At 38.2% G+C, this 14,984-nt stretch overlaps 1 protein-coding gene across 1 annotated transcript; it reads right to left on the bottom strand.

Annotated features, from left to right (window-relative positions):
• Window positions 1–1,439: 1,439 nt before the first annotated feature.
• sel1l (SEL1L adaptor subunit of SYVN1 ubiquitin ligase) lies at window positions 1,440–13,593 on the bottom strand. The gene is made up of 21 exons (XM_084737606.1): window positions 13,019–13,593; window positions 12,827–12,861; window positions 11,214–11,409; window positions 9,319–9,486; window positions 8,815–8,920; window positions 7,762–7,924; window positions 7,622–7,675; window positions 7,425–7,484; window positions 7,251–7,332; window positions 7,007–7,161; window positions 6,772–6,828; window positions 6,612–6,680; window positions 6,154–6,231; window positions 5,898–5,960; window positions 5,174–5,261; window positions 4,775–4,923; window positions 4,395–4,560; window positions 3,991–4,065; window positions 3,655–3,827; window positions 2,540–2,668; window positions 1,440–2,376 (listed from the first exon to the last, which is right to left on the bottom strand). Exons 1-21 carry the CDS (start codon window positions 13,104–13,106, stop codon window positions 2,086–2,088), a joined length of 2,445 nt encoding a protein of 814 aa, XP_084593732.1. The 5' UTR covers window positions 13,107–13,593; the 3' UTR covers window positions 1,440–2,085.
• Window positions 13,594–14,984: the final 1,391 nt, after the last annotated feature.

Below are 14,984 nucleotides of genomic sequence, written 5' to 3' on the forward strand. Positions count from 1 at the left end.
GCACAGTTTGCATTAATGTTTTTGGTGTTGGTGTTTTTTTTTTGTGTGTGTGTGTTGTTACAGTGAGATCAATAAAAATGTTGCCCCGAAAAGACATTTAAAAGCAACACTGAAGTTAAATCCAACTTTCTGAAGGTAACATTAACTGTAAAAATGAGTTTTTAAGAGCCGTCAAAATTGTATTTAAGACATTTAAGGAAATTTTAAGGGCTAAAATTTAGATTTTTGACTTTATAAAGGAACTGCAAAAATCCAGAATGAAGACAATCAAGAAGCCCATTAAATATCTGTATATCATTTATTAATTTCTTTATAAACTTGTATTCACGATGGTAAAAATGCAGTCTTCTCGACGATCTTGACCAGTGTTTCATTTTAGACAAATTGTGAGTCGTGTGGGTATCAATGTGTGAATGTTTCTGTGAAAACGGTTCAGAACAATTTCTTATGGTCCTACAAATAACATTTCATTGTCCTTTTTGACTTCATGCAGATGTATTGGCAGAAAAGCTCTCAGTAATTCTAACAACAAGCACAGATCTGTGGAGCTGAACATGTGGCAACAATCTGAAGTTTCTAATTTCATTTTGATGAATACTGTCTGGCTGAACCATGGCTTCATTTCTCAGACTAGAGGTCCATCTGAGCTGAAAAGTGTAGGCAGAGCACAGAGCTCCAACTTGGACTTTTGGTGAGTGGGAGGAAGAAACTCTCACAACAGAAGTTGTGCAACCAAACACACACACATAAGAAAACTAATCCACTTCCTCAACTGTAGGAGCCATCCAGAGTTTGAGGCGCTGCTATATTTAAGGCTGCTCCAGTTTCTGCCTCGGCTAGCACAAGGCTTAATAAACAAAAAAAAATAAAAACTGCATGTGGGATGAGTGAGACTACTGAGCTAAAAACCCATCAGTAGAATGAAACCAACGCCTGTTGATGGCAAACTATCACACCGATGTACAGTAACACCTTCAAAAGCTGTGCTCCACTATCTTTCACTGGACTCTATTAGTTTTTTTTTTCAGCCATTTGCCCTTTAAATTGAATTTTTAAAAGCCTTTCACTATGCTTGGAGAGTGAAAGACGTATCTGGATGAATTTTTAAACAGGATCTGCATCAAGGATTGCAGCAACAGCTTAGTTTTGACTGACTTCAGCAGCTTGTCTCTGTGTCTGCCATGTTGAAGACATAACAGACATGAACCTACGTGCTTAAAATTAAGTTATCAATCCAGTCCAGCTTTTCTGTCAATTAAAGTAAGCCACTTAACAGCTTTCTTCTTCTTATACTAATAAGATAACATGGCTTTAGAACATATTAGCACTGTTACTGATGTTGAATGAACAAAAACGTCTTTCAGTTCTTTCTCTGTGAACTGCAGGTACGCACACCTGACATTTCAACTAAAAAATAACTAACAAATGCAAAATTGCAATGCAAAAATGAATGCAACATTTGTTCACTCTTTAAATATCTGAAAATAAGGTGCCTAAAAAATGAAAGTCTGCAAAATGATGAGAGAAAACATGCAAAAAGATGACTTTCTTTAGCAACTAGACCAGCAGGGCTAGCAAATAAAATCATTCTAGTTCACATTTTCCTGCCTGAATTTTTTTCTAAATACTGCTCAAGATTAGGATTGAAGCAGTTTGACTGAGTTTCGTTTTCTCAAAAAAAAAAAAAGGGGGGGAGAGTGAGAAGAAACTAATGCACATATCAGATTCCAACTATGTTGATTACTCAAGTCCAAAATGCCTTATTGATGTGACAAGCGCGAGGCTATTTCCATGGTGAGGACACGGGTGCTTCTGGCAGTATCCTGAGTCACAGACTAACAATGTCCAAAGCCTGTGTTACAGCCTCTTAACGCTCTGTTCTGTATCATTGTCCATTAACACCCCCACTGCCTTTCTTCAGCACAGGACCAGCAGATTTGAGAGAGGGAGAGAGAGAGTTCGGCAGCTCTTTTAGCATGTGGAGGGGAGCAGGCAAAGTGGAGCACCAGCTGCTCCACTGGCCGGCCTGGCAGAGCCTCTAGTCTGTCTTTCACTGCCCTCACTCCGTCTGGCTTCTTCTCACTACTACTGCTGCTGCTGCTGCTGCTGCTCCTCTTCCTCCTGGGCCGGGCCCTGTCCCTGTGTTTCTCCCTGACCCTGCGGCTCAGCCGGGGCTGCGGACTGTTCCTGAGGCGGTCGAGGAGGAGCGGGGGCAGGGGCAGGGGCAGGAGGGCGAGGGGGAACTATGATTTGGTGTTGGCGCTGCCTGTAAGCGATGACGGTGCCCAACAGCAGGGCGATGACAGTCATGAGGTAGAGGTCCCACTCCGGGCCCAGGAGCTGGTCCAGGTCCACCTGAGAAATCAGCTCCTTCAACTGACAGGAACCAAATGGAGAGAGGATGGAGGGCAGAGACGCATTTGATCAATTTCAGTTTCCTCTAATGAAGCTTTTCACTCAGTTGAATTAAAAATTGAGTTTCTATTTCAAAGCCAAATTGTCAGAGCTCCAGCTAGAGACTTTTAGAGGCAGTACTCACATTAAGATCCTGCAGGTACTGCAGAGTGTAAATCAGACCCAACTTGCACAGGGCCAGGAAAACTGGGACCTGGGCATCAGGACTGGCTTCAGCCGCCATGTCGTAGAAACGCTTGGCTAAATGGATGTCCTGCAGAGTCACAAGAAACAGTTCAGAATCATAAGCCCGTCTGTGCATCTTTGAATTTGAGACCAACCGAACATTAACTACAGTGTTTCCCACATAATAACAGTGCACTTGTGGAGGGCTTCTCTATTGAAAATAGGCTATTTGAAATAATTTATTAACCTATTTCTAGAAGCTTATTTCTCATTTCACAATTTTACTTGTAACTTAAAAATAAATTAAAAGTTGGTGAAATGTGTTTGAGGAAGCTTGTTAAATAATGCAGCCCAGTCATTCCCAACCTTAAGATTGCCACAGCCCTTTGTGAAATCTGAAAATCTTCTGTGGCACACTCAAGCCTTTAATCATAATTCTGATCAGCATGAGATTAACTGTACCAACGATGTGATATAAGATACATTCTGGTGTTAATGTAACAGGTCACCAAATATGGGGTAAGACCTGTTAAATCAGGTCAGATAAATGAAGAATAACACATAATTTAAATTCCATGGCTTTGTTTAATTAGTTCTGATTACCTTTTTCAAAATGAATCACACATTATATGGTTGAGCTTATAAAATTCAAATGTTTTATTTATTTATCATGATTCTTGGGGCCTTCATGGCCCTCACTAATGGAATCACTGATGTAGCCTATTGAGACAAGTGAAACCATTGTGCACTTACAAGCTTTTAAAAAACAACGCCATAAGTAAGCATAAATTAAACAAGAGACTCTCCTTTTTCTCTGCAGATTATGTGCAATTATCAGTAAACCCTTATCACTACAGTATAATGAGCAGGTACAGGAGGGGGTGGAGTGAGGACAGACTGTCCACTGTCTAATCGATCAGGAATGGCATCATACTCTCAGACATATAAAAAATAAAGAATGCTAAATGGGTCGTGAAATATAGTTGAGCAGTTGTTAGTACACCTGTGTGGCCAAAGTAAAGTGTATTTGTGGGAAACAACTAACTATACTGACAAGTGAAACTCGGTGCCCACCTGTTTGATGCCCAGGCCTTTCTCATGCATGTAACCCAGGTTAAACATGGCCTGGGCACTGTGCTGCTGCTCTGACGCCAGTCTGTAGTGGATGACCGCTGTCTCATAGTCCACATCCGTACCGTAGCCGTAGAAGTGGTAGTCCCCGAGTTTTATCCTGGCCACAGTGTAACCTGGGAACGACAATCACATGCATCAACTGTCATTCCAAGCAGAGAAAAATTCAACTAGTTTTCTTCACGTAAATCAAGCACAGATGGATCCCTGATGCTAAATTCTACAAATAAATCCAGCACAGGCATAAAAATAGATGAAGAACAGAGTGTATGGACTCACCTTGTGCTGCAGCTCTTGTCCAGTGGAGCAAAGCACGAGGGTAGGTCTCATTCTCACTGAAGATCTTTGCTCCTTCTGGTTGTTACAAAGAAGAAAAAAAGGTTAAGATGTTATTTTTTTGAAAGCTCAATACTTTTGGAAAATTTGCCAACAAAAACAAGCACAATTTTCAATTTTAATATTGTTTACCAAGAAGCTAACCAACTGCCATTTGATTAATTTGAGGAAACTAAGTGTAAATACTAGTACCATCAAATATTCATTGTTAGGTCACCAACTGGTCACACAGCAGAATAAAGACACCAAACACAGATACAGGTAACTGTCTTACACAGGGACGTGATTGTCACTTAAACACACTTTCTGTGCTTCTGGTCACAATAGTAAATCGTGTTTTTTCTTACTCTGGTCCAGAACGAAGGCCACATTGCTCTGGGCCACCTCATAGCCCTGCTCAGCCAGCAGCAGATATTGGACCAGTGCCGCATCTGTCTCCCCCTCCTTAAAGCTGCCATAGGCCGTCATGAGACGCTCTGACCAGCGACCACGCTCACACACGTTTTTGAAAAGCTGTAATGAAGATACAGGTACACAGCGTGAGACTTTCCAACTTGAAATACAACAGACGAGTGTAAAGACAGATAGAAGACTAGAATGAATGATAACTTTTATCTCAAACGAGGACCTACAAATGCAGTATAAGGGCTTTAATGGATGACTAACTGGTGAATCACATCTCAACATAACAGAGAAAAAATGGAGCAGCAGTTCCAGGATGTCTCACCTCCACAGCAGTGTGGCAGGAGCGCATCACACCCGTACCAGTAGCATGCATCTGGGCCAAGTTGTAGAAGGCCAGGATGTGTCCTGCTTGTGAGGCCAGGTTGAAGAATTTAAGAGCCTGCTTGTAATCACGCTTCACACCGATGCCATCTGAAGAAAAACAGGAAGAAGAGAGAGAAAAACAGTAAACACAATGATTCTAGTGAACAGAAATTAAAATGTTGTGAAGAAATTAGAGCTAGAAAAGAAACAGAATCGTCAAATCTTAAAATAACAAGTTTTTTTCCAGACAGACAATGAAAAAAGATGTGACAGGAGGGGATGAAGATGCTGCGTACCACAGGCACACACACCGTCCACAGGGGTAGATACACAGTCAGACTCAGCCTTCAACACTCACTGTAATACATGGTGCCCAGCTGGAGCTGTCCGTCCACCCAGCCCTGCTCTGCTGCCTTCTGGAAGTATTTCAGTGCCAGCTCATAGTTCTGAAGACACAAACACACAACTTTCAAATGGTTGTTTGGATTTCAGTAGAAATGAGCGAAAACCTCATACAACTAATTACTTTACTGAGATTTAAATTTCCCCTTACTTTGTATTCCATCTTACTTCTAGTGCCAAATACAGTGACTGCCAAGTTAGTGACACAGTAACTGCAAATTAAAACTGGTCTGACAAGATGGTACTCGCTGTGATTTTAATTTTACTGAAGAAATGTAAGAATAAAGGATAGGCATCTAGTCAACATATAGTTAATAGCTTCTAAAACTATTGAGGAACACAGAATGATGGATAGAGATAGCAGAGGAAATCTACATAATGGAAAAACTGACACACTGTTTGAGATTGCAAGAAACACAACTGGAAGAAAAGTGAGAATAATGGACATTATTCAAGACCCAAAACAGCAACAGACAACAGAAAGGACAAACAATTTAGTTGATGTAACTGACAAAATGTATTATTTTGTTGTAAGGTTTGTTTTTTGTTCATGTGTTAATATGTTTATAAAATGTTGAAATCACCAATAAAGACTTCAGTGAAAAAAATGTGTTTGAGAGGTTGTATCTTCAAATTAAACAGGATTTTAAAATGACTGTAATGTGCAAAATGTGTCTTACCACTGGGACACCTCTTCCATACAGGTAGGCCATGCCCAGGCCACTCTGCCCCACTGGATTACCCTGGGTGAAAAAAGCAACAAGTGAATAAAAAGGAGAGTGATTGACAGCTAAATAACAAATGTCACCCAAGAGTTAAGAGCGTGTACAGTAATAGAAACCTGATCCTCTCCAGAGGGAACAGGAGTGCTGCTTAACTGCAATGAAAAACACTGATACAAGCACTAAAAACATCAGCCCATGGCTTCATTCTTACCAGGTCAGAGGCCTTCTTAAAGTATTGCAGGGCTGTCTCGTTGTTCTGAGGGAGAAACTCGCTGCCTTCTGAGTACATCTGAAGTAGATCACGAAGAGTCACATCTCTTAGAAATTAAAACTTGATGCAGTGCCTCAGCAATAGCAATGCCAAGTCAGTCATTAGCTTTATTTATTTTGGACTCAATCTAGATCATCTCCAACTTGCTGACTGCTTCTCCAAAGTTCTCACATAGTATGGCCTACATATTTCTAATGTTTACAAACACAAACATGAAACAGATGGGAAGAAATAACTTATTTGAATATATATAAGTATTAGTATTAGTATGACCAGCAAGATTTTTAGTGAAAAGAAATAAAAAAAAGAAAAAACAGTAATAAAACTGTCCCCTAACAAATAAATACATGAGTTTCCACAACTATTCCCACAAGTTAATAGAGACAAAGAGCACTCACCTTGCCGAGGAAAGCCATAGCATGTGTGTTCCCTGCGTTTGCAGCCTGAGTGAAGTAGTCATACGCCCTCTGTTGGACAGAAAGTATCAGAAATACTTATACTGGTGCAAGCGGCAAATCACAAGAACACAATACTTTACAGAAGTAAAATAAATGTTACCTGATGATTCTGTTCTACTCCACGTCCTCCATGCAGGTGTAGCTGACCTAATCCCACCTATCAGTGACATATAACTAGCATTAGAAATATGAAAATGGTTTCAGTATATAATTTTTTGAAATGGGTCTTCTTGGTGGTATTACCTCATACTATCAGAGTAGAAATGGGGTGTAATGAACAAAAAACATTCCTGCATTCAACAAAGGAGACACAGGAGATGATGACACTATTTTACCTGAGCTTGCACATCTCCTTTCTCAGCTAAAAACTGGTAGTACTGGATCAAGTCCTCCTCCAACATCCCACTGGTTGATCCAGGGTTCTCCACCTCATCCAGCAGCCTGATCCTCTGCACAGCCGAGCCCCCCGTCAGGGACACGTCACTGGCCACTGGAGGTGAAGAGAAATAATTGTGATCAGGTTATTTGCCCAAGAAGGATACCTGAATATTAAATTAAACATTTGCAGAGCATGCTCACCCTGGTTTGCCACAAGCCTGTAGTGCGTTAGTGCCGACTCACAGCTCTGAGGAACACCCACACCTCCCCAGTATCTGTATCCCTAATGAAATAATAAGAAGAAATATCACTTTATTTATATATTAGACATCACGTAAGTGTGTGATTGTTCCACTGACAGTCAAATAAACTCACCAGAATCATGTGAGCTACCAAGTTTCCACCCAGTGCGCCAAAGGTGTAGTAAACCAAGGCCTGAAAAACAGAATGTAAGTAATATATGAACAAACACTGCATAACATTATTTCACAAGATGTTTTTTCCCAAAAGTAACTTACAGTAAGTGCATTTTCAGTAACATATAACTTAAGTCATACAAAAGAAAGACGTACCTTAGCCTGACTCGAGTTGACTCCGAGTCCTGCAGCGTACAGAAAGCCAAGAGCCTGGAAAAGTAAACAAAGCTGTCAGGTCAAAATGGTTTCAACACTTCCCTCCACTGACACGTTAACATTTTGTTTGAGATTTTTACCGTCTGAGCTTTCGGCGAGCCCTCCATGGCGAGCTTCTCGAACATTTCTTTGGCCTTGGTGACGTTCTGGTTCATGTAGTCTCCAAACAGCATGGCGTACGCCACCTTCTCCATGGCCTTCTGGTGGCCTTTCTCTGCTACTTTCAGCAGCTTCTCATATAACCTGAGAGAGTGGTTGGATAAGCAGAGGCGGTACGGGTGAGGCCAGGTTGACCCAGGCAAAATAAAAAATAACAAACAGAACTATGATACCTAAAGCAAATAAGGAAGTGCTGAGCAAAGTCATGAGGAGATAAAGCACACATAAAATTGATACCACAACACTAAAATTACATTTATAATCAGGTCAAATAATTTTGTCTGTTAGGTAAACAGGTTTCTACAACTTTCAACAAGTTCAATTTAAGACTTTTCCAGACCATTATGAATGTAATTTAAGACCTAGATCACATCCACACTAGTGAAAAAAGGCTCAGGTTATTGGTTCTGTGTTCATTTCATTTGGCACCTATTAGCAAAGAAATGCTAATTTATAATCCAATCAATTCTTAAGATCTGTCAAAATCTGACACTTTAAGGCCTAAAATTCAGATAATTGGATTTTAGATTATACAACACTTTTTAAGAATCAGAGGAGACCTCTGGCTTTAGGACACATAATAAGATATTCAAACACTGAACAGCTTGATTTTGGTGTTTCAAAATAAATAATGAAAGATCTTTTTCACTGTTTATGTGAGGTTGCTGATCTTCTGGCAGTCCTGGAAGTGAAATAAAATAAAGAAAATATCTGCCACCATGAATCTGGTTGGATTCATTACTTTAATTAAAGTTAATTATCAAGGCTCTGAGAGAACTGGAAAGTTTATTTTGCAGGCATATTTATACAGGATAAAATCTAAGATAAAACTTTTTTCTTTATGAACATAATAACATTTTTTGTTACAGCAACATTTGTTATCAACAAATCCAAAATCATCTTACAACAATACAGCTGTCTTCAGGACACGAGATTTAAAAGCAGGTTCATTAAAACCAGTGGAATAAACTCACTCTTTCTTCTGGGTCTTCCTGGTGGTGGCATTGAGCATACGCAGGACAGTCTGATACTGCTCCTCAGCCTCCTCTGCCTGCAGTCTCTGTTGTGCCTGCTCCTCCGCTAAGAGAAAGAGAGGAGACAGTAATAAGAACAGGCAGGTGAAAAAAAAAAGGTTCATAAAACTTTGGCAGCAGAGGGGGCAATAATACTAATTTTGGAAATGAAAACATGATGTGCTCTCAGGCTGGTTTCCATCATCAGTTTCAGCAGCTGCTGAGCCTTTCAAAGGCTTTTATTTTGATAAGATAATATATATATATATTTTAGAGCTTTTTATCTTTATGTATTGGCTTTGTTGGCAAATTGAGCCAACCATACATTCAACCATTTAAGCAAATAAACTTCTATTTGAGGCTGATGAATGGCCACATTTTGGCTTCAAAATACGGTAGTTTATCACATTTGGTTTGGTAAAGCTTTTACATTATGTCAGTAAAGCTATTAAGCTGAAGACTTACTCTCACAGAAACCCCACTTCTTCTCCTGGTCATAATCGTAGGTTGTGGCACACCACAGTCGTCCGTCTCCACGTCCATCAGTGGTACAGTCCATGTACTCCTTCCCCTGGAAAAGGAACGGGAAGATGCAGGGCTCCCCGTGGGCTGTGCCTCCATTCACCACAGGAACTGTATTTAAAAAAGACAAGCAAACCAACGCATTATATTAGATAATAAGATTAAAAAAACAAAAACAAAGTTAAAAGAACTGGATATAGTATGTTAACAGAAAATGTGTTATCATGTCCAAGGATACTGATAAATTTTCATCTAGAAATTTTATTATGTTATCTTTTGTTTGATTTGCCACTATGCCCCTTTATAATGCAATAAGCAGCAAGCAGAGGTGTACATTTTCATATTTCCATTATTTTTACTTTTTTTTAATTTACCCTTTGTTAATAGATAGCTGTACAGATGGTGAATCTCAATATTCTCTTCCATTTATGTTTTTTGCTTCTTTTTTTTTTTTACTTGCCTGCTTGTTATCTTCCCTTAAGCACTTGATTTTGTTGTGCTATATAAGTGTAAAAACAGACATGAAGGGAAATATTTTTAATTATCTTTTGTAAAACCTCTGGCTGCCATTAAAAAACAAAAGAAAAAATGGAAAATATGCTCCCATGTCCATTGCGATCTCTAGTTCTTGATGAAACTGAAAAAAGTTCCAGACTTACAACTTCATATGAAACATACAGTACCAAGTCTACTCATTTCAATATCACTAAATGTTCATCTTCCTACAAGCGCAATATCACACTTCTGACAGCTGCAGGAATATAACTAGGAACCCCCAAGTAAAATGATGTAATTGTCTGCAAGAGGAGCCACAGGTGCAAAGCGCTGTTAATTTCTCATGGGGTTTAACCGTTTATCCAATCTGCTGCCGCTGCCCTGAAACCACACACATCTCTGCTCAGAGTCAGCAAAACTGAAAAAAACAGGTTAATGTGCTCATGCTCAACAAAGCCTGAGACAAGAAAATTTTCATTCTCAAAAACAGATGTGATTTAAGACAAGAAGAAACCCTGAGGGCACTGAAGAGTCAGTAAAGCTACTAACGGACTACAACAGCTACAGGCCAGCTACATGAGCCAGACATGCTTATATAAGAGCTAAGATGTTATGTTCAGTCTGGAGGTCCATGAAATATAACACAAACATTTTCAACCACTTACCACATTAATTATTGAGTTACTATTCTTCAATAACTCATAAAGAGATTTTTTTGAATGTGAAACCACTTAAATTAGTTCACAATGGTAAACTATTACATCTGAAACTGCAAAGTCTAAGCCTAAATGTCATATCGTACTTCATTACAAGGTTATAACCAAACACCCAGTGGCTCACCAACCCTTGTTAACACCGCTGCTGCATGTAAAGCTGTACAAATGAACAAAATAATCAGCTGTCATAATCATGATATTTTAAACATGTCCTAATGGGTGTCGGCATGCAGCCGCTTATTTTAAAGTGCTGTAGCCACAATTTCCACAGTAAAATCTCAAAGCTCTAACACTATTCCATCCATTTCTGGCTTTAATTGGACAGGCAAAAACAACTCCTCTTTAAAGTCAGACTGCTACCAGTGACAGACAGAATGCCAGCTCATGATCTCTGTCTCACACAGATATTTGGAGAGACAAACATGAGCCAAGAAAACAAACCAGAAAAAGCAGAGCATGTCTTCAGTAGTTAAAAAAAAATCAAACTCAATTCACAACATTTAACTGGTTCGATGCTAAAATTTAAATATCCAACTACCTACTATCCTGTGGTTCTTCTCAATCTGCCCATGTTAAATGTTTACAGCGCTCTGTTTGCTAAAACAGTGCAAAAATTGAAGGCCTTACCTTCTTTAGGTTTCTCCTCGACTGGAAGAGGCTGCTCAGGCAGGTCCTCCTTCTCCTCTCCCTCCAGTCCATCTGCAGGTGTTTGTTTCTCCTCTTCTGGCTGTGAGACTTCATGACCAGAAGTCACAGAAGCTCCAGCCACAATTCCTGACACCAGATGGACGTCTTCCTCTTCAGACTCTGGGTCATGGTAAGACTGCAGCAATAAACAATAAATTAGAGTAAAGGAAGGAAAAGGGAAAGGGGGATCACATTGAATATAAAAATAGGTTGAATGCAGCTGTGTAATGCAAAAACTATGGATCTGACAGAACTTTTGAAATCTATATTTATTATTACCATTAAAATCTAAAATATTATTTCCTATTTCTGCATCCCACAAGTCTTGCAATACTGTTATTTGCTCAGTTTAAAATTTCTTCTTTATCACATTAGAAAAAATAGAAACAAATAGAAACCTTTCAATTCCTCTGCCCCTAGTGAATGGACAATTTAGGCTCGAAACACTTAATTTTTACTAATGTGATAAAGGAGAAATTTTAATGACAGCTGATAAGAGTGGTGTGAGTAATTTAGAAAATTGATGTCACAGTTTTTTAAGTCAGAAACTGGACAAGATGGATCAATTTATCTCACTTATGAGTTTAGGCTGAACATTGTCAAATTGTGGGCACTTCTCTTCAAAGTGGACCAAAGAATCTGGTAAACACAAAGGTCAAGTATCTTTAAAATCCCACTAAACTCATAAAAAAATATGATAACATATTTTTTCTTCTTGTTCCTGCATTTGGATGTTTGAGCTTCACAGTGCACAATGATGCATGTCACTTAACTTTCACCTTTATATGCCCCTAAAGGCAAATGGTTTCACAGCAAGACAGATACAGCAAAAAAAAAAAAAATACAAAAAGCCCCACAGAATGTAAAAATTTGATACTAGAAAGATGTTTTCATATTTATCTGCTGAAAGTTTCTCTGTGGTCACTGAAAATCTGTTTTTTAGGGGCAGGCCAACATACATGATTTGTGACATCATGACTTGTTTCAAGATCAGTCCTGATCTAATTTGCAACTTTCACAAGTATGATGTAGAAACCTGAAGCTGACAATGCACATACACTGAGACAGTGGAGTAGGAGATACCTTGTGCCCAGCAGGAAAACTTGGTAAATGAATACAATTAGCATATTCAGAAGATTGCATTTTAAGGATTTAAATATGGAAATTATACTTTTTAGTAAAATAACATACCAGACACACATTATTGTTCCAAGCAGACTAGTTGTCTAAGTCAAAATAAATGCCTGGAGAGAATCTTTGAAATGGATTTTCTGCCAATAGCTTGGATACACTTAAATTGATCCAGTTCTGTTGCAGTGTCAACATAGCACATACACAAATAAAACCCTTAATTAACACACAGTGTAATTTAAGGTGATAACGTCTTAAATGAAACCCATCAGTGTTACTGAGTTGCGGATAACAACCCAAGCCATGATACAAACAACAAAAAAGGGCATAGCTCTTAACTTTCAATCACATTTGCATGTTAATCACCCTCAGGTTATGGTATGCTAATGCATAAGACTAATACCAAACATCTTACGACGTACCTTTAGCTCAGGTCCATCATTCTGTTGCTCTTCATCTGAAAAGTATTAATATGGCAGAGATTCAAACATGAACTTGAGATTGACAAAACTGTTTGCTAAATATAAACAGCTGCTTGCAACAGTTAAAGATACGTAACGTAACAGCCACTCCTGCCTACGTAGGTATTTATACGACAAAACTGACACACTTACCAGCTGTTATTCCTTTGACGAAGACTACCAGCAGGATGGTGAAAAAATAAAACGTTCTTGCTCTCTTTAAATTCCTTTTACAGCCCATTGTTGATAAGCTAACAGTCTGCTAGCTATAGCTGCTGCTATTCCTATCACCAAACATTCAGTAATAATAGAGTTACACTGTGATACGTGGCATAAATAAACACATAACACAGCCTAACTAAAACTGAACCGTGTTTTCTATATATAACAACTTGGTTAATATTAGAAAATGTCGCTGACAAATAAGCTGATAAATTCCAACGCAAAGCAACGCTACTAGAGTAGTAACTGACTGAATTGACGTTTAGCTAACGTTAGCTAGCAAGCTAGTGCTACATAGCCACACAAAAGACCAAACAAATAGCGCAATATTTGCAAGAGACGCAACTCCTCGGTCTACAAATTGACTGCCGAGTAGCTCTTGTAACTTCAAAACATCCGAGTTTAACGACAAAACGTTTAGCCTATGATTTATATTTACCAGATACTACTTAGCTACCCATGTTAAGCTCCTACTACTGATCGACACTTCCTATTCTCGCATTTCGACCAATCACAGCGCGCTTAGTTTGACAGTAGCCAATGAGCGGAGGCCAAACGTGTGTCAGCGAATCAGGTGCGTACACAATTATGTTTCCAGTTGATGTGTTTTGTCCACGACACCAAAACACGTTAAGAAGATAATCATGTGGAGGGTAGAGGTGGTTGTTCGGTACACATTATTATTATTAGATCAAGTACCATAACCATAGTAAATCCGACAGTATAAAAAATGATAGAAATAAATAATATAAAATGTCCATCAAATGTGAAAGTACTCAGATGTTTTACTTGAGGAAAAAATACAAATATCACAAAAATAATTAAAAGGAAATGTCCTGCATTAAAAATGTTACTTGTGTAACAGTCCAAAAGTATTAAAATGTAAAAATATATAAAAAATGTTAAATTATACTATACCAAAATTATTCAGAATGTCCCTTTTCAGAATTATATATACTATATTATTAGATTATGATACATTATTTAATGGATAAGCATTACCAATGTTGCAACCACTGAAGGTGAAATGAATTTCAACTACTTTATACACTGCCCAGTCACTTAATCCATAACAATACATCATCTTGTATGAATTGATTTCTATTTCATATTAACAATCTGAATCTGCAAAGTAACTAGTAAGTAATGTTGTCAAATGAATGTACTGGAGTAAATAGTACAATATTGGATTCTGAAATGTAGCTGAATATAAAGTATAAAGTAGCATAAAATGAAAATACACAGTAAAGTACAAGCACCTTAAAACTGCAACCTACTTGCGGTACTAAAGTAAATGTACTCACTTACATTCTCCTATTACCAGTGAATTATGAAATGAATGTTTTCAATGAGCTTCAAAGATATAAAAAGTTCCATAATTATTGTTGTTATACATACAAGCTTTGGACTGGTTTGAAGCTGGTATGAGCCTGTACTGTGACAAATCTAAGAACACTGAATGTAAAAGCACTTTTGTTTTTAACCACTTGTTTTATGTCTTACTGTAGCTGTGTGGTGTTCTGTTTTGATTTGACTATGTTAAAATGGAATCTTGAATCTTTAAGTATGATACTACTGTTACAAAACAATACCTGATAACTTATTTATTGGGGATTTATAGCCAAATAAGCCATTAGTAAGTTGAGTTATGACAAGAATTTGTAATTTGTAATATAAAAATATTGTGTTTCATTATAGCTATTAATTTACTTATATAACTATTTTAAATTGGTACAATTATTTCTCATTTAAATCCAGAACACTGTAGAACCCCTCTAGTTATGTTTGACTTCTGTGAACACAAATGAGAGGACATGCTCTGTTACATTTGATGTCTGTCTCTGACCCATAAACCAGTTCACTGTGTCTCAGATCCTCTAAGCCCCACTGAAGCCAT

Source organism: Lutjanus erythropterus, chromosome 15 (genome assembly GCF_056507025.1).
Source record: "Lutjanus erythropterus isolate fLutEry1 chromosome 15, fLutEry1.hap2, whole genome shotgun sequence".
NCBI classification, from domain to species: domain Eukaryota; kingdom Metazoa; phylum Chordata; class Actinopteri; order Lutjaniformes; family Lutjanidae; genus Lutjanus; species Lutjanus erythropterus.